This window comes from Rhinatrema bivittatum, chromosome 7 (genome assembly GCF_901001135.1).
Source record: "Rhinatrema bivittatum chromosome 7, aRhiBiv1.1, whole genome shotgun sequence".
NCBI lineage: Eukaryota > Metazoa > Chordata > Amphibia > Gymnophiona > Rhinatrematidae > Rhinatrema > Rhinatrema bivittatum.
The window spans coordinates 137,696,982-137,716,115 of record NC_042621.1 but is presented as its reverse complement, the minus strand read 5'-3'; the positions used below and the strand labels follow the sequence as shown (position 1 = coordinate 137,716,115).

General features: G+C 44.5%; 1 protein-coding gene across 1 annotated transcript in view; it reads left to right on the top strand.

Annotated features, from left to right (window-relative positions):
- Window positions 1-19,134, top strand: part of HYDIN (HYDIN axonemal central pair apparatus protein) — a 1,819,717-nt gene that overhangs the window by 722,014 nt on the left and 1,078,569 nt on the right. Inside the window, exons 29-30 of the mRNA XM_029609235.1 lie at window positions 13,565-13,742; window positions 15,225-15,352. Of these exons, the coding sequence (XP_029465095.1) occupies window positions 13,565-13,742; window positions 15,225-15,352 (306 nt within the window). The remainder of the gene's footprint in view (window positions 1-13,564; window positions 13,743-15,224; window positions 15,353-19,134) is intronic.

The following is a 19,134-nucleotide window of genomic DNA, read 5'->3' as shown; positions in this document are numbered from 1 at the left end:
ATCCATGTACTAGGTCGGAGAGTCTCAGGTGTCCGGGGGGGAGGGCAGAAGTATACACTACTGGAAGATTTCTATTAATCAGGCAAAGTAGCATAGCATAGCAGAGCTTTAACATTGCCAACTTTATCATCCCCCTCCCAGCGGAAGGAATAATAAGTGTCAGGCCAAGGAGGAATGGTATGTTACAAAGTGTGAGGCCATGCTCTCACTATCATATACATGAACATATCTGAGGCATCCATCATAAAAATTGGAAGCACAGGATCGCCTAGTTATAAAGCTAATGTGTGCAAAAAGCGCACACACACGGTGCATGCTCTGGTGTATGCACTGGTGTTGTAGGGGAAGGAATCATGAGGACATCACCCCCAGACACAGATATAGACAGAGGCTAACACAGCACGTCACTCATCCAGATGCAGACAGACACACATCTGTTCAGCCATTGTTTGGTATACACTACCTCCAGCACTATGTTTACCTATCTATAGCCAAGTTTGATGTTCCTGTCCTATTCATCATTAACCATAAATATTGTCAGTGCCAAGCTTGTACCTACCTGCTTATGAGGTAGTCAGAGTCATTACTCTTCACAGAAGATTAGCTACACATAACAGCATGATAGAGATTTGTCAGAAACATATATGATAAGTAGAGTATCAGTGTTACACACATGGGCCCCTCCAACCCTCAGGTGGGCCTAAATACTTGTCTTTCTACTTAACACTGAAATTGCAGAAGCCATAATGCCTTATCACATGATACCTCTGGGTGCAGGCGCCCTTTACATTTAGCAGCATTTTAGATAAGAGGCTGCTTCTTGGCGCATGAGTTCATCAGCTGACAACAGCTTCTCTATCGTTTATGCTATGTACTAAGCTGATGAGTGATACTCAATCATCACACTTACTTTGGTATGGGGATCCACAAAGGCAGCCAAAATGCTCAAACTCCATAGGAGAAACATCCTATAGGACAGCTACATTGCTATTTTGTACACAAGTCAGAGCTGCCATGTGGCCAAGCACGGACCCCAAAGGAGAAAAGATCAAAACAGTGGTGACTTTGCTTGGAAAATAACCAAGCTGCAAGCTGTTCTCCCCAGGAGTCCGCAGCCTATGTGCTTAAAGGCTTCCCACAGATAGGAAAAAAACATGCAGCTGCTATTAGCTATTGGAACAAGCAAACTACTCTGCAAATTTTCAAGGTACCTATATTAAGCTGGACAAGACTAGCACTGAGCTGGACAGGCAAAGGGCCTTGCAGCACCCTGACATCTCTATATTTCCCAATGGCTACCTTGACATGTCAGGCTTGGGAAAAAACGTCTAGCACAGCTTGGCCTTGGGTTCAATTAGGTTAAACTTTTGTTAGGAGACATGTGGCTTCTACTGTAGTCATCAGTAAATATACTCTGACCTATACCTATCAGAGGTGATTTTCTACTACAAGTGAAGGCATGATACTCTAGGGATGTGAATCGTTTTTGAACAATTAAAATTATCGTCAGATAATTTTAAAATCGTTCTAAATCGTTAGAGTGCACGATACAATACAAATGCCCCCTATTTATCGTCAGGGGCATTTGTATTGTATCGTTAAATAGGGCACGGGAATTATTTGGGGGAGGGCGGGAAAATGGGCACACCAAAACAACCCCTAAACCCACCCCGACCCTTTAAAACCAATTCCTTACCCTCCCCCACCCTCCCGAACCCCCCCCAAAATGTTAAGTTACCTGGTGGTCCAGTGGGGGGGGGGGGGGGGTCCCGGCACGATCTCCCGCTCTCGGGCCATCGGCGCCATTTTGGCTGCCACTAATTAAAATGGCGCCGATGGCCCGATAAAAAAAAAAAACACCCAACCCTTTAAATCGATCCCCCACCCTCCCTACCCTTTTTTTTTAGGGAGGCCCACACCGCTAAAAAAAACCACCCGACCTTTTACATCGACCCCCCCCTCCCGACCCCCCCAAAACCTTTTAAAATTACCTGGTGGTCCAGGGGGGCCTCGGGGAGAGATCCAGGGGGGCCTCGGGGTGAGAGGAGAGATCCAGGGGGGCCTCGGGGAAAGATTTCCCGTTCCCAGGCATCAGCTGTTCTAAAAATAAATGGCGCCGATGCCCCTTTGCCCTTACCACGTGACAGGGTATCCGTGCCATTGGACGGCCCCTGTCACATGGTAGGAGTCCTGGATGGCCGGCGCCATGTCAACAGCAGCATCTGCCCACTCTGTGTCGGCAGAAGGAAAGGCATTAACCTAAGGCTCATCAGTAGATGCAGTACCTAAACCAGTTTTTCAGGACTTTGACCCGCCTCCTCACCTTTTCTCTTGGGGGAAGGGTTGAGTCCTTCTTCCCAAAATGGCTCCAGATCACCAAGGGCTCAGTGGAGTTTGAGAATTTGGAGTATGGCTACCACTTACACTCCTCCTACCCAAAGGATTTCAGTCTTCAATTCTGATCCTTCTCCGTTGTCTGAACTAAAGCTGGAGATTTTTTTTTTCTAGAAAAGATCGGTTAAACTTGTCTCTTCCTAGGAGTGTGCCATGGGATTCTATTCCTAGTATGTCCTAATCCCCAAGAAGTCAGGGGAATTAAAACCTATATTGAATTTTGCTAAGACAGAAAAAAATGCTGGTTCGTGAGAGGAATAAGATGAACTCCCTCCATACAATCCTACCTTTCATTCATTTGAGGGATTGGATGTGTGATCTGGATCTTAAAGATGCTTATACACATATTCTTATTTATTCTGCCTGTCGAAAGTTTCTCAGGTTCGTGGTGAAAGATGTGTAGTCTCAGCAGTCCCAAAAGTGCTCTCAAAATTTGCAGTAGTGATGGCACAGCTTTGTCAGCAAGGCGATAGCTAAAGCCAGAGATGTCCATGAGTGGCTCCCGCTATCGCCTTGCTTTGTCAGCAAGGTGATAGCTAAAGCCAGAAGAATGCTGGGCTGCATAGAGAGAGGAATATCGAGTAAGAAAAGGGAATTGATTATCCCCTTGTACAGGTCCTTGGTGAGGCCTCAACTGGAGTACTGTGTTCAGTTCTGGAGACCGTATCTCCGAAGGGACAGAAACAGGATGGAGGCGGTCCAGAGAAGGGCGACCAAAAAGGTGGAGGGTCTTCATCAAATGACTTATGAGGAGAGATTGAAGAATCTAAATATGTACACCCTGGAGGAAAGGAGGAGCAGAGGTGATATGATACAGACTTTCAGATACTTAAAAGGTTTCAACGATCCAAAGACAACGACAAACTTTTTCCGTCGGAAAAAAAACAGCAGAACCCGGGGTCACGAGTTGAAGCTCCAGGGAGGAAGACTCAGAACTAATGTCAGGAAGTATTTCTTCACGGAGAGGGTGGTGGATGCCTGGAATGCCCTTCCGGAGGAAGTGGTGAAGACCAGAACTATGAAGGACTTCAAAGGGGCATGGGATAAACACTGTGGATCCATAAAGTCTAGAGGACATGAATGAAGAACGGGTGGCTCACAGGAATGACGGCTACTGCCTGGAGATAATACCCTTATTCAATAAACATACACACGATAATGCGACTCCAACATTGCTCCAAGCTTCAACGGCAAGAGGAAATGTGGAAAAAGATTTGCATTCACAAAAAGCGGGGAGTAGCTTGCTTGTTACGGCGGTTACTACCCCAAGCCAAATAAGCTTGATACTTCACTTTCAATGCATAACCAGCATAGCTCTCTGCTACAACGGCAGGGGAGGAAGTCTGATACTACGTGCATATCCAGCATAGCTCTCTGCTTCAACGGCAGGGGAGGAAGTCTGATACTACGTGCATATCCAGCATAGCTCTCTGCTTCAACGGCAGGGGAGGATGTCTGATACTACGTGCATATCCAGCATAGCTCTCTGCTTCTACGGCAGGGGAGGAAGTCTGATACTACGTGCATATCCAGCATAGCTCTCTGCTTCTACGGCAGGGGAGGAAGTCTGATACTTCGTGCAAATCCAGCATAGCTCTCTGCTTCAACGGCAGGGGGAATGAAGAAAAGTGGATCTATATACAGACAACAACCAACAGGGACTGAGTCACATAGTCTGGGTAGACAAATGGGCATGGGTGTAGCTTGCTTATTGCGGCGGTTACTACCCCTAACTAATTTAAGCTATATATTACACTTAGATGCAGCTCCAACACTGCTCCTTGCATTAATGGTGGGGGTGGAAGGGAAATAGAACCAAAGGGTTACTAAGAGCCAAGGGTAACAGATAAGTATGAGAAAAAAAAAGTGCAAAGCTTGCAGGGCAGACTGGATGGGCCATTTGGTCTTCTTCTGCCGTCATTTCTATGTTTCTATGTTTCTATAAGTCTGAATATTCCCATACCTAGTTGACTGCTATGTGACAGTCCATCTCCATCAGGAGTTCTAGAGTCCCTAGAGAAGTCCATTTGGCTTCTCCAGTCCCTGAACTTTCTGATCAACTTTGCCAAGTTAAATTGGCTCTAGCTTAAAGAATTTAGTTTACAGGAACCTGGATAGACTTACTTCATGAAAGACATTTCTTCCTTTCAAAAGGGCTGCATTGCTGGTGGGCATAGCTACAACCTTAAGTCATCAGGACTGAATGTCAGCAAGATTGGTCCTAGTCCTTTTCAGGCCACATGGCAGCTGCGGTACATGGGATACCCTTGACTCATCTTCACATGTGGGACCTTCAGTGGTTTTCAGAAGCTAATGTGATCAGTTCTAACATCCATTATCCCACCAAATATCCATGACCTCCAGAATGAGAATATCTTTTCAATTTTGGAGGAAATATGAAATTCTACAATTGGATTTTAAGCTCTTACACAACAGTACTTTCATCTGGTTAAACTCTGCCCATCAGGCAGTTAAGATATTTATAAATGATCAGTTAAGTTATTTATAAATGATCTGGAAAGAAATACAATGAGTAAGATAATCAAATTTGCAGATGACTCAAAATTGTTTAGAGTAGTTAAATCACAAGCAGATTGTGAAAAATTGCAGGAAGACCTTGTGAGACTGGAAAATTGGGCATCCAAATGGCAGATGAAATTTAATGTGGATAAGTGCAAGGTGATGCATATAGGGAAAAATAACCCATGCTACAATTACACAATGTTGGGTTCCATATTAGGTGCTACAACCTAAGAAAGAGATCTAGGCGTCTTAGTGGATAACACATTGAAATCGTCGGTTCAGTGTGCTGCGGCAGTCAAAAAAGCAAACAGAATGTTGGGAATTATTAGAAAGGGAATGGTGAATAAAACGTAAAATGTCATAATGCCTCTGTATCACTCCATGGTGAGACCGCACCTTGAATATTGTATACAATTCTGGTCGCCGCATCTCAAAAAAGATATAATTGCAATGGAGAAGGTACAGAGAAGGGCTAAAAAAATGATAAGGGGAATGGAGCAGCTCCCCTATGAGGAAAGACTAAAGAGGTTAGGACTTTTCAGCTTGGAGAAGAGACAGCTAAGGGGGGATATGATAGAGATGTTTAAAATTATGAGAGGTCTAGAACGGGTAGATGTGAATCGGTTATTTACTCTTTCGGATAATAGAAAGACTAGGGGGCACTCCATGAAGTTAGCATGGGGCACATTTAAAACTAATCGGAGAAAGTTCTTTTTTACTCAGTGCACAATTAAACTCTGGAATTTGTTGCCAGAGGATGTGGTTACTGCAGTTAGTATAGCTGTGTTTAAAAAAGGATTGGATAAGTTCTTGGAGGAGAAGTCCATTACCTGCTATTAAGTTCACTTCGAGAATAGCCACTGCCATTAGCAATGGTAATATGGAATAGACTTAGTTTTTGGGTACTTGCCAGGTTCATATGGCCTGGATTGGCCACTGTTGGAAACAGGATGCTGGGCTTGATGGACCCTTGGTCTGACCCAGTATGGCATTTTCTTATGTTCTTAAGATCTGCAAACAGGAATTTACTTGACATTCCCTCTCCGAAACTCGCAAGATTGAATATAACAAGAGTCCAGGCTTTCACTGTAGCCAGCCCACACTTCTGGAATTCCAAGCCAGATTCCATATGGAATATTTCTGAAATGAAGAGGTTGATATTCAGCCGCAGAGTGGCTAGTTAAGTTAGCTGGATATAGCTTTTAGGCTAACTTAACGAGGATATCTTAAAACTAGCCAAAAAAGTATATCCAGCCAGCTTTAGGACAGCCCTACAGTGCGATCAGAGTTAGCTGCATTAGTTAAGTGGCTAACTGACCCACCCGGAATGCTTCTGGCCTGCCCCTGACTTATGTAGCTAAATTCTAGCCGCTTAAGTCATTTAAAGCCAGATAGTCATTTAGATGGATAACATTTTGTTGCGCCCAGTCGCAGACGACTGCGACCTCTGTTGCTCACCTCCCTTTTCCCTGCACCAGCAAGTCTCAAAGCCATGGCATCCTCAGCCTGCAAACGCCACCTTCCCCGGCGTCCCCAGGCCGGCATGGGCGATCCCATCCGCCATATTGAATTGGGGATTACCTAGGGCACACACGCCATGCCCTCTTTTATTCACATCATAGCGGGAACCTCGGGGGCGTCCCCTCCGCATGACGTCACCAGCCAGAACTATTTAATCCATTTAGCCCAGAGCTTTCCAAAGTGTGTGTCGCGACAGTTTAGTGTGTCGCCTGAGGTGTGCCGGTGTGTCGCGCAAGCCCGGTGCACGTGACACACCGGGAAGTGGGAACCAATGCAGCCGCCGGTGGACCTCACCCCACTGGTGGCTGAGCAGTGAAGTTTCGCTGGGCTGGGCTGTGCTGTGTGCCGGAGACACACAGCATGAAGATCGGCAGGGCCGTGGTGGAGCTCACGTCACCACGGCTCGAAGAAAAAGGTCACGCAGGTGGTGCTCCTCCTTCCTGCCCATGCGGCCCCGGAAGAAAAATGTTGCCGGAGCCGCACGGGCAGGAAGGAGATGGAGCATCAGCCACGTGCAGAAGAGGAGCAGCGGGCTGAGAGGAGGAGGAGGCTCGGTAGCAGGGTCCCCACCGCGGATCGGCCCGCGAAGAAGAGGGACGCCACTGCCGCGGATTGGCCCGCGAAGAAGAGGGACGCCGCTGCCGCGGATCGGCCCGCGAAGAAGAGGGACGCCGCTGCTGCGGATCGGCACGCGAAGAACAGGGCCGCTGCAGAGCCCATCCTGCAGCGACCCGTGAAGAGGAGCCCAGAGGTAAGAGAGAGGCTGAGGGCCCGTAGAGTGCGTGTATGAGATGAGTTGAGAGATTGTGTGCATGTATGAGATGAGTTGAGAGACTGTGTGTGGGAGTGAGGACCTGAATGTTTGCAGAGACAGCATGTGAGAGCCTGTGTGTGTGTGAGAGAGACAGCATGTGCCAGTGAGAGCCTGTGTGTATGAATGATTGTATGAGAGAGAGAATGTGACAGTGAGAGTCTGTGCTTGAGCAAGACAGCATGTGGGAGTGAGAGAGAGCCTGTGTATGTGAGAGTCAGACAGCATGTGCAAGAGAGAGACTGTGTATGAATGATTGTATTCATACACAGAGAGCATGTGAGAGCCTGTGTGTGTGTGTGTGTGTGTGAGAGAGAGAAAGCATGTGAGAATGAGAACCTGACTGTATGTTTGAGGGAAGAAGATAGATGGAGAGAAAAGAAATAGAAAAAAAAGACAGTATGAAAGGAATTGGCAAAAAAAATAAGAAAGGAAAGGTGGAACAAAAAAGCCTGTGACCAACCGATAAAAAACTAAGATCAGACAGCAAAGGTAAAAAAAAAAAATTACTTTTTACTGATTGGCATATGTAATTTTTGGTAATGTGCAAAAGTAGCATTTTCTCTATGCGGATCTCACAATGTACGAGATCAACATGGAGGAAGTGGAAACCTACGGGGCCTATACAGAGGAGGCAACAGAATGGGCTTCAGTGCCAATAGCAGCAATCAGCGCCTCCCAAATAGCCATGCGGCATCAGTGACAGTGACAGTGGCTGCAGAGGAATGAGAGAGGCTCTAGAGGTTGCTGGCAAAAGAAAGAGAGGGGGTCTGCCTTTAGTGTGCATGTGAATGAATGGGAGTCTGCCTAGGGGTGTATGTGTGTGAATGCATGGGTGCCTGCCTGAGGGTGTGTCTGTGTATGAGAATGTATGGGTGTCTTCCTGGGGTTTGTATGTGTGAGAATAGTTGCCTGCCTGTGTGTGGTGTATGTGTGTGTGTGTGTGTGAGAATGAATTGGTGCCTGCCTGGGGGTCTATTTGTGTGAGAATGAATGTGTGCATGCCTGGGGGATGGTGAGGGAGTGGTGTGAAAATGAATGGGAGCTTGCCTGGGGGTCAGTTTCAGTATGTGAGAATGTCTGGGAGCTTGCCTGGGTGTGTGTGTTTGTGTGAGAGTGATTGGGAACTTGCCTGGGTGTGTGTGTTTGTGTGTATGTGAGGGAGCCAGAGAGAGTGAGAGCATGAGTGTGTATGAGAAAATCCAGGGGAGTAAGAGTTTGTGTGGGGGGTGTGTGTGGAGGGGGAGAGAGTGTCTTAGAGCCTGAGAGTGTGTCAGTGTCTGCGAGAGCGAGAAGTTATGGTGGGTATAAGAGCATGAATATGTATGTATGTGACAGTGTATGTGTGAGAGAGAATGGACATGTGAGTATGTGTGAGAGAGAGAGGATAACCTCCTAATCCTTGACAATATCAGGGTGACTGGAAATCAAGAGCTCCCACGTATGGACAGCAGGGGCTTTTTAAAATCCTTATTAGTTTTAATTATTGGGTGTTATTTGATATATGTGCAGTTTTTAAATATTTTATTGGTATTTGGGAAATTGTAAAAAATGTATATGATTTTAATTAATAGAAATTCTATTTATCAGTAGTTTTAAAATATTCTTTTATTAGTATGGTTTTACTATTATAACTGATGCTTTATGTTTCTTGATTTTATTTGTTTTATGAGGAATGGTGGTTCTGTTTTTCCATTGTTAATACACAGAGTCTGGCTTCTTGGGGTTTCCATGTCAGTTTTTGTCAAATTTGTGCTCCTTTATTCTGTATTTGGTGAGGGTCTGTCTCTGCTCTGTGTGTGTAACCATGATGAGAGATTCTGCTAGCATAGGGATCTATAGCCACTGGAAGAGTGGTCGAAGATATGGCAGCTGAGATTCAATGCCAAGAAGTGCAAAGTCATGCATATGGGGAGTGGAAATCCGAATGAACTGTATTCGATGGGGGGGGGGGGGGGGGGAAAGGCTGATGTGCACGGAGCAGGAGAGAGACCTTGGGGTGATATTGTCTAATGATATGAAGTCTGCGAAACAATGCGACAAGGCGATAGCAAAAGCCAGAAGAATGCTGGGATGCATAGAGAGAGGAATATCGAGTAAGAAAAGGGAAGTGATTATCCCCTTGTACAGATCCTTGGTGAGGCCACACCTGGAGTACTGTGTTCAGTTCTGGAGACCGTATCTACAAAGAGACAAGGATAAGATGGAAGTGGTACAGAGAAGGGCGACCAGGAAGGTGGAGGGTCTTCATAGGATGACATACGAGGAGAGATTGAAGAATCTAAATATGTACTCCCTGGAGGAAAGGAGGAGCAGGGGTGATATGATTCAGACTTTCAGATACTTGAAAAACTTTAATGATCCAAAGACAACGACAAACCTTTTCCGTCAGAAAAAAATCAGCAGAACCAGAGGTCACGAGCAGAGGCTCCAGGGAGGAAGACTAAGAACCAATGTCAGGAAGTATTTCTTCACGGAAAGGGTGGTGGATGCCTGGAATGCCTTCCGGAGGAAGTGGTGAAGTCTAAAACTGTGAATGACTTCAAAGGGGCGTGGGATAAACACTGTGGATCCATCAAGTCTAGAGGGCGTGAATAAAGTGGAGGCATTCAAACACTGCATGGAGCGGCAGTAGCCACAGCGGCATTCAAACACTGCACGGAGCGGCAGTAGCCACAGCGGCATTCAAACACTGCACGGAGCGGCAGTAGCCACAGAGGCATTCACGGAGCGGGATGCCAGTGGCCAGTAGTTGGTGTTCCACCTTCACGGAGCGGAAGGATGGAGGGCTATTTCCAAAAAAAAAAAAATAAAACAAAACAAAAAATAAAAACAGGGGTGGGTAAGAGTATGGGGCAAGGGGGTGGCCTGCTTGTTACAGCGGTTGCTACCCCTAATTGAGCTGGATGTCACTTGGATGCAGATACAGAGCTGCTCTCTAAATTGGGTGGAGGGGAATTAGGGCTGGAGGGTACTGGAAGCCAATAGTAACAGGTGGGAGAGAGAAAAAGGGAAAAAAAAATGGATAAAGTGCTTAGCTTGCTGGGCAGACTTGATGGGCCGTTTGGTCTTCTTCTGCCGTCATTTCTATGTTTCTATGTTTCTATATATAGCAATCGGGTTTGTTTTGTTTCCTCAGTAGGTGGTGTATTGGTATTCTAGGACCCAGTGTAATATTTACCCTTGCTTATTCACAGGTAGGGTTATTGTTGTTTGAGTTCTTGGTGTTATTACTGTTATGTTACGATGGGATTGCAGTATAGATTTTGAGTGTCTTTTTTGCGAGGTTTTGTGTTAGTTCACAATGTGCCTGGCAGTGGAAAGTGTTTGTGCTGCTGTTACTGTGAGGTGACACCAGTATGATGAGCTGTAAGGGAAACATCCAAGCTCCATTGTTTGGGGGAATTTCAGTGGATGCACAGAGTTACAGAACTGGAGGTGCAGGATTTATATTGACATTCTGTCCCTTCCTATATATTCCAGACTTCACTCTCATAGCCATATAGAATTAGTTGAATGAGGCTATCAAATAATTATATAGTGTGAAACTGGCCAGCTTTTTAAAATTACGCAGAAGACCCTTTGGACTTTCTTATTAACACCAAATATTCAAAATCTGTGTTCATCCCATCAAGCTCATATATCTCATTAAAGAGGTAAATTGAATAACACAATAACTTTGTTTTATTATTGTTATTCATAAATTAGAACAATAACATTAATCTTGGAATATTATATATTTTTAATATAAATGAGAAGTTTTCACAAGATAGGTTGTGTCGTGAAACATTTTATTATGTATATATTTAAGGAAACATACATAAATTGTCGAAATACATTTAGTTCGTTTAACCTTTAACCTCTGGTTTGCTAGTAAACTGAATTACTGTGTCCCGAAATTATGTTTGTCTAAAAAGTGTGTCACCAACATGAAAAGTTTGGAAAGCTCTGATTTAGCCTATGCTTCCTACGAGTTAGCAAGGACTTCCTTCTGCTTATTCCACTCCTTTTGGAGACGCTTCACTACTCTGAACTGGTTCCTGAACTCCTCGACTTAGAACACCTTAGGTACCCGCTCCTCGGGGGCCTTGTCACGTTCTGGCTATCCGCTCCTCAGAGGGCCTTCCTGCCTGGAGAATCCATCTATCCTTGTTTGGGATCCTGCCGGTTCAGCCTTGCGAGTGCTATTCTTGTTTCTACCATCTTGCTGAAGGAACTGCCGGTGTACCCTGTGCCACTATCGTGCTCATCTCAGCTACCTTCTTCTACACTTCGGAGTGAGTACTGTCATCTACCTTGCTCTGACCTCCTGCATCTCGCTGATCCTTGGCGTACCCCACGTTGCGGGCCACTACCAGGGATATCATCATTGAGCTACCTTACTACTCTGGACTGAGTCTTCACTCCACTCTGTGGGTATTACCCACGTTCCAGTCTAATAAAGTCTCTTACAACTGTGTCCATCTCAGCTGAGGCCACACCTATCATAGTGAGTCCACACAGGACTCCTCCCTGTGGGTGGAGTCAGCTCTCATTACTATCCAGGGTCTACAACCATACCAGAATATAACACTTTTCAGTTATCCATCTAAATGTCTTTTGAATATCGACCTTGAAGAGTTTCAAAACCTTCCTATTTAAACAGGCTTTTGAATAGGATATTGACATCCTTCTGCCTCAGTTTTTAAGGACTGCCTGCACTCCAATGTATTTTGATGATAGTTAATTATTCCAATGCTATGTTTATATTAATGTTAATTTTTTTACATCAAATTGTATGTTTATTTTATTGGTTAATGAATGTTACACTATTTAAACTGTTTTGTGTACTTATATAGGCACGGTATCTAAACTTTTTAAATAAATAAATAATGCCTGGGCTGGAGATGGGGTCTAGACTAGGCAGGACAAGACAAGGCCTCGACAAGAGCAGAACTAGAACAAGCAAAAATAGACAAGAAGGCCCAAACAGGCACAAGACTGGACTTGGCGAACCTAGAATGCCTGAAAGCTGCAAGGCAGGTTAGGGAGGCCCAGGAGGCCACTGAGCATTGCAGGGAGACCTGGAAAGCCACAGAGCATGGTATGTAAGCCTGGAAGACCACAAGGCATGAAAGAAAGGCAAGAATGGCCAGGTCAAGGAGACAAGGTGACTTGAGGAAGAGGCAAGGAGTGTATGGAGAGTCTGGGCTAAATAAGTATGGAACTTCCATATCATGTGATCAGCAGTGAGGAGACTAGAGTGGCTGTGAGCAAGGCTCCCTGATGATCGACGGACAGGGCAGCTGAGTAGAAGTCAGATCATGACACCTATCCATGTGGCTAATGGTCTTGGAATTCTACTTATTTACCAGAAAGCCACTCAATTGGGACTAATCCAGTAGTCCCAATTGAGTGGGACTACTGGATTAGTCCCACTCAATTACACCAGATGAAACCATCCAACCTGTAACTTTGCTTCAGAAGTGGATTCTTACCACATCCGGGGTTGGGTGGGGGGGAGCAGGGGAGAATACTCAGCACTCTTCTTTATAGCCATTGGATGTAAGAAAGGCATTCCCGCTGTTATGGGCCATTTTTTGACAAGTGTAGGGAAGGCAGGAAAGGGGTTCCCCTGCTGCAGGGCCATTTCTTTTTCTCTTTCTTTTTATAGAGTGGAGGGAGAAAGGGAAGGGGAGTGCTGACACATGGGGACTTTTTGTTCTTTTTTACAAAGTAGATGGTGTGGGGGGAGAGAAGGAAGGGGGTCACTGTTGTCATGTGGGGACATTTTTTCCTTTTTTTTTTTTTAAGAGTGAAGGGAGAAAACATGGGAGAAAAGGGGACCATGGCCAGGACATTTTTCTTTATGTGAAAGAGTGGAGGATGAGGGAGGGAAGGATCACTGCTATGAAGGGCATTTTTTCTCTTTTATAGAATTAGGATTGAGGGAGGGATTGCAGTTTTTTTTATAAGTAAGGATTTAGCTGGTTAGTGCCCAATTTTTAGCCTTAACCTGCTAAACTTAGCCAGGGAACCCAGCTGCACTAAATCTAGCCAGTGAATTTTTGACTAGCTAGATTTAGGAGAATAGTTAGCTGAAAACCTAGCCAATTAGGTTTTATGGGCTTTATTTTAGTTTTCAAAAACGTGCATGTAAATTCCACTGATATTCCCACAAAACTGGTTCCATTTTTTCAGGATAGTTTGGTCTTACTTTACTGCATGCATGTAAGATACCATCAGATATATAAAGGTCCCTTTATGTACAGGTGTGTTTGATTTGAAAAGAATAGTTTTTTGTGATATTTTTTAGCTGTTTTTTTTTTTTTTCAGGGATACATAGATTCGGGTGGTGAGACAATTTTGAAGATAAGTTATCTGCCTGGGATACCTGAGACCTTCCTCTGTACCTTCCAGATACAGGTGGCTCATATGGAGCCAGACAACATTACTCTGAAAGGGGAAGGAATTTTCCCTAGAATCTGCTTGGACTTACAAAGAAACATAAAAGGTGTGTTTTAAACTAGTGCATCATGGTACATTCATTACAAGATGGCAACACTCAAAGAGATGGCAGAAAGAAACAAGACTAGAAAATATAAACCCAAAAGTAGAAGAATAATATAAATCAACAAAAAAAAAACAAATCTCACTTGACCATATTAAGATGTGTGGGAAAAATATAACTTCTAAATAAAGAGAATGACCATCATAACAGTGAAAGACACATCATAAAGGGCTCAAAAGCTGCCCATTATAGTGCCTAGATTTTAATCAGTCATTCTAGCAATTAAGTAAACAAATTAAGATCCACCCACCAGTGTACAGTCCACTATTTCCCTTAAAAAAAAAAAAAAGTAAAGTGATCAAAATGCTTATTAGCAGTGTATAATAAATCCAGAATACACTTATCTATAGAATAATCTTTGCTGAAAATAAGGGATGCTGGTATTGATATTTCCACATTATTGTAGTTAAAGTACTCGACATTGCAAGCTTGTGAATGCATACCCCGGCATGAGAAATGAGCCTAAGGATTGGTACTTCCACTATATGAGACTTGGTCGTGTTCCGGTCCCAGGCATATGTAGCAGTAGAGATGTGAATCGGAACCGGAATCGGTTCGGATTCCGGTTCCGATTCACATGTGGTTTTTTTTCTTCGGGCCCGATCGTGGTTTTGTTTATCGGCTGCGCCCGAGTCGATAAACAAAAAACCCACCCTGACCCTTTAAAACTAATACCTTAGCTTCCCCCACCCTCCCGACCCCCCCCCCCCAAAACTTTTTACAGGTAACTGGTGGTCCAGTGGGGGTCCTTGAAGCGATCTCCTGCTCCCAGGCCTTCGGCTGCCACTAATCAAAATGGCGCCGATGGCCCTTTGCCCTTACCATGTGACAGGGTATCCGTGCCATTGGCCGGACCCTGTCACATGTAGGAGCACTGGATGGCCCGCGTCATCTTGGGAGCATTGAGTGGAGGAGGAATCTAATGATTAGAATGGTTGACTAAGAACCAGGGAAGCCAAAATTAAAATCTTTCATCTTCCATTGATGCTCCATGCAGCCTTGGGCAAGTAACTTCACACTTCATTGCATCAGATACATCTTAAATTGTAAGCCCTCTAAGGTAGGGAAATTACTACAATATCTGAATTGTAACTCTCACTTTTAGCTCAGATTTGTTAAAAAGGCAAGGTTGTTTGTGTGTATAATATATTTGCTGTTTTGCAGTATTTTCACTGCTTAATTGAAAACTATTTTTCCATTCCTTTTACTATAATAAAAATAACTTCTACAATGTTTTTAGGCAATGACCATCTTACTCTATGATGATGATAATGATATAAACATGAAGTATAGAATATGAGGGCTGAGAGATCTTTAGAAAGATTACTTATTTGCTATCCAAACAGGAATTTTTGTGTTTTATTTTTATATATAAATATATATATATATATATCAACCTCTATTAGCTATATGTTGCTTCCATAGGAAATGAAAAATACCAGAAATTCCTGGATGAGGCTGAAATATATCTAGAAAAGGAGAATAAAATAGAGTCGTTAATCTGTCCAACAACAAACACAGGAGAGCCAACTGTGGATGATTTCCTCACAAATGTAAGGCCAATTGCTTTCTAGTTCTTGTATACATGGTAGAGTATGCTTATGGGAGCCATGAATGATATATTGTTTGCTATTATACCTGACTGAAATTCTGTCTGTGTTATGATACTGGAGTATGATTTTTATCAAAGATTTAGAAGCAGAGCAAAGGACGGACCCAGTGCATTCCAACATTTTGTACCTTTAGCTCACTGATATAAAAAGACCTATGTATAGAGTATTATTGCTATTATAAGTTCCATTGTGTTGGTATTGAGATTTTTTTAAATTTTTATGAAGCTACAAAAGAGAATTAGAAGACACCAAACTGTTAATGTGGCCCTCAATGGCAAGTGTAACTGCAGTAGCACATGGCAAGTGTTACTAAAATATCACATAGCAAATTTCAGAAGAATTCTTGCAGGGTAAGAACATAAAATGTGCCATGCTGAGTCAGGCCAAAGGTCCACTGAGCTCAGTATCCTGTGTCCAACTGTGGCCTATCTGGTTCATTAAGAAGTATCCAGCAAATCCTAAAGTGTTGATCCAAATCTTGTTTCTCACTTTCAAGGATAAACAGTGGATTTCCCCAAATCAGATAGCTCATAATTGTTTATGAACTTGTCCAACCCCTTTTAAAACCAGCTATGATTGATGCCTTGACCACATCCTATAGCAACAAATTCCACAGTTTAGTTGTGTAATGAGAGAACAATTCGATTAACTCTGCTAGTTTTATGGCGTCCTAGTACCATTTAAATGGATATATAACCATTCCCTATTTATCAATTCCATGCCACTCATGATTTTATAGACCTCCTCATATGCCCTCTCAGTCATCTTATCTCCAAGCTGAAGAGCCCTAACCTGTTTAATCTTTTTTGTCCATTCCTTCTGTACAATCGGATCACCTATGTCAAGTAAGAGAGCATGCACTATCTTTGGCAGGCCCCAAAATTTGGAATTCCTTACCCAGAGTTACGTCTCCAACCAGATTTAAACATTTTTAGAAAGGAGGTAAAAACATGGTTATTTTTGAAGGCCTATCAGGATGCAACATAACTTTTATTCCTTTGATTTAATCTTTCTTTTAATTATAATTCAGAATCAAGAGTTTCCAGCTGTGTCAGTTTTATTCACATTCTAGATTCTATTTAGATTTATTTATATTGTTATTTTTATTGTCAGTTTCAATTTCAGGCCACTGCTTTGTTTTATTTTCGTCTTTTATTCTTTTATATATTTATTGTATTGTATTATTTGCTCTTTTATGCTATGCTTACAAATTATGTAAACCGTTGTGATGTTTCACAAATGATGGTATATAAAATCATTAAATAAATAAGCCATTCCATCCCCTTCATCGTTTTTGTTGCCCTTCTCTGTATCTTTTCTAGTTCTGTTATATCTTTCTTGAGATGGTGTAACTAGAACTGCCCTCAATACTCAGTTTTATTCTCCATTCCTTTCCAAATAATTTCTCACATTCTAATGTAACATAAGTTCTCACAGGACAAGCAGGATGGTTGTCCTCACAAATGGGTGACATCGAGGATGGAGCCCACCACGGAAAACTTCTGTCAAAGTTTAACAGAACTTTGACTGGCCCCTACTGGGCATGCCCAGCAAGGCACTGACCCTGCAGCCAGCAGGGGTCTCCCTTCAGTCTTCTTTTTTCCGTGCAGCAGTTGCCACGCGGTGAAAGGAGCTCTCTTACCACGTTCCTGACAGGAATTTGGAAATTAATTTCCTAAGAAAATTTGCCCCTCAGGGGTCTCCCTTCGACAAATTTTTGTCATCTTTACGGAATCCGGTAAGTTTTTTGCCATTTTCCATCGACTACCGTCGATTTTGGCCCTCGAGGCCTGTTGGCACTTACCGATCCCCAGGCTAAATTTTGGCTTACAGCCATGGCAACGGGGTTCCGTCGTTGTCCGGATTGCACCCGGACTATGTCAATCACAGACCCCCACAGGGTTTGTGTTATGTGTTTGGGTAGTGAGCATGATGTCCTGACTTGCACCAAATGTGCCTTAATGACACCCAAAGGTCGCAAAGCCAGGATGGAGAAGATGGGGCTCCTCTTCCATGCACCCACCCCAACGCCATCGATAGCATCGACGTCATCGGAACCGGCACCGTCGAAGTTGCACCATCACCGTCAACCCTCCGGTGACCGTCCCGCCATCGATCGCTTCTCGGCTGTCGACTCCCGTCCCTTCCCCGGATGGGCGAGGGGATCGGAAAGAAAAGCATCGCCATCGACGGCACAAGTCTCGGCCTGTCGAGGATCCACAGCCATCGACCTCCGCTCAAGCCGAGCCACCGACTAAGAAGCCGCGATCAGACCGGACACCCTCCACGTCTCGTTCGCAGGCACCGAGGAAACCCTCACCCTCTCGGGGTGTGGGGGCCGTGATCCCACCGGTTACGGTGGTCCCTCCGGCCTTGCCTCAGCCTCCCTCTCCCGTCGAGCCGGGTATTGTTACCCCTGGTCTCCGGGCAGAACTGGACCGGCTGGTCCAGGAGGCCATCGAGAAAGCGATGAAGAAATTACAACCTCCATCGGCACCGTCTCCGGCACCGGTTCCGGCACCGCCTCCGGCACCGACGCCGGCACCGACTTCGCCACCGAGGAGGGAATCGACCACCGAGCCGTTGGTGCAAGCTCTAGCACCTTTACTGCACCGCATGGAGGCACTTATGATGGCCCTTCCATCGGTAATTCCAGTACCATCGACAACACCACCGTCTCCGACTGGATTCTCATCGGCAGGAGAAACACCGTTCCGAATTCCCCCTTCCGGGGTGGTTCCATCGGTACCTTCTGGTATATCTCCACCGATTTATCCTTCGGCTCCATCGATTCCGCGTCCGGCACCGATTCCATCGGCAGCGCCGAAGCCCTCGATGCCATTCCTAGTTCCACCTGCAGCACCGATTCCATCTAGATTTCCATCGATGCCTTCAGAGCCTCAACCAGGTCCTTCAGGGCTTCAAGTCCCACATGATCCCTACGATACCTGGGGTGATGATGATGATACATCTTCTGACACAGATTTGCCTTCACCACCATCTCCTACAGAGAGTAGAAAAAGATCTCCTCCTGAGGATCTCTCTTTCATTAATTTTGTAAAAGAGATGTCAGAAGTTGTACCTTTTCAGTTACAATCTGAAGCCGATGACAGACACCAGATGATGGAACTACTCCAATTTCTGGATGCTCCAAAAATCATCGCTTCCATCCCTATTCACCAGGTGTTTTTGGATCTGCTAAAGAAAAACTGGGAATCTCCTTCATCTATTTCACCAGTTAACAAAAAAGCTGACTCCACATATCTTGTCCAGTCAGCACCAGGTTTTCAAAAGCCTCAACTGGATCATCGTTCTGTTGTGGTTGAGTCTGCACAGAAGAAGGCCAAACGTCTTAAACCACACTCTTCCACTCCACCTACCAAGGACAATAAATTCCTGGATAGTGTGGGACGAAAAGTATATCATGGAGCTATGTTGATTTCACGCATAGCTTCATATCAACTTTACATGACTCAATACAACAGAGCCATCCTTAAGCAGATGCAAGACTATGCTGACACGTTGCCGGATCAGTACCAACCACAGCTTCAAGCCCTTCTTCATAAAGGATTTGAGGCAGGGAAGCACGAGATTAGAACTGCCTATGACATATTCGATGCTTCCACAAAAGTTTCAGCCACAGCCATCTCAGCCAGACGTTGGGCTTGGTTAAAGGCGTCTAACCTTCGCCCAGAGGTCCAGGATCGTTTTGCTGATCTACC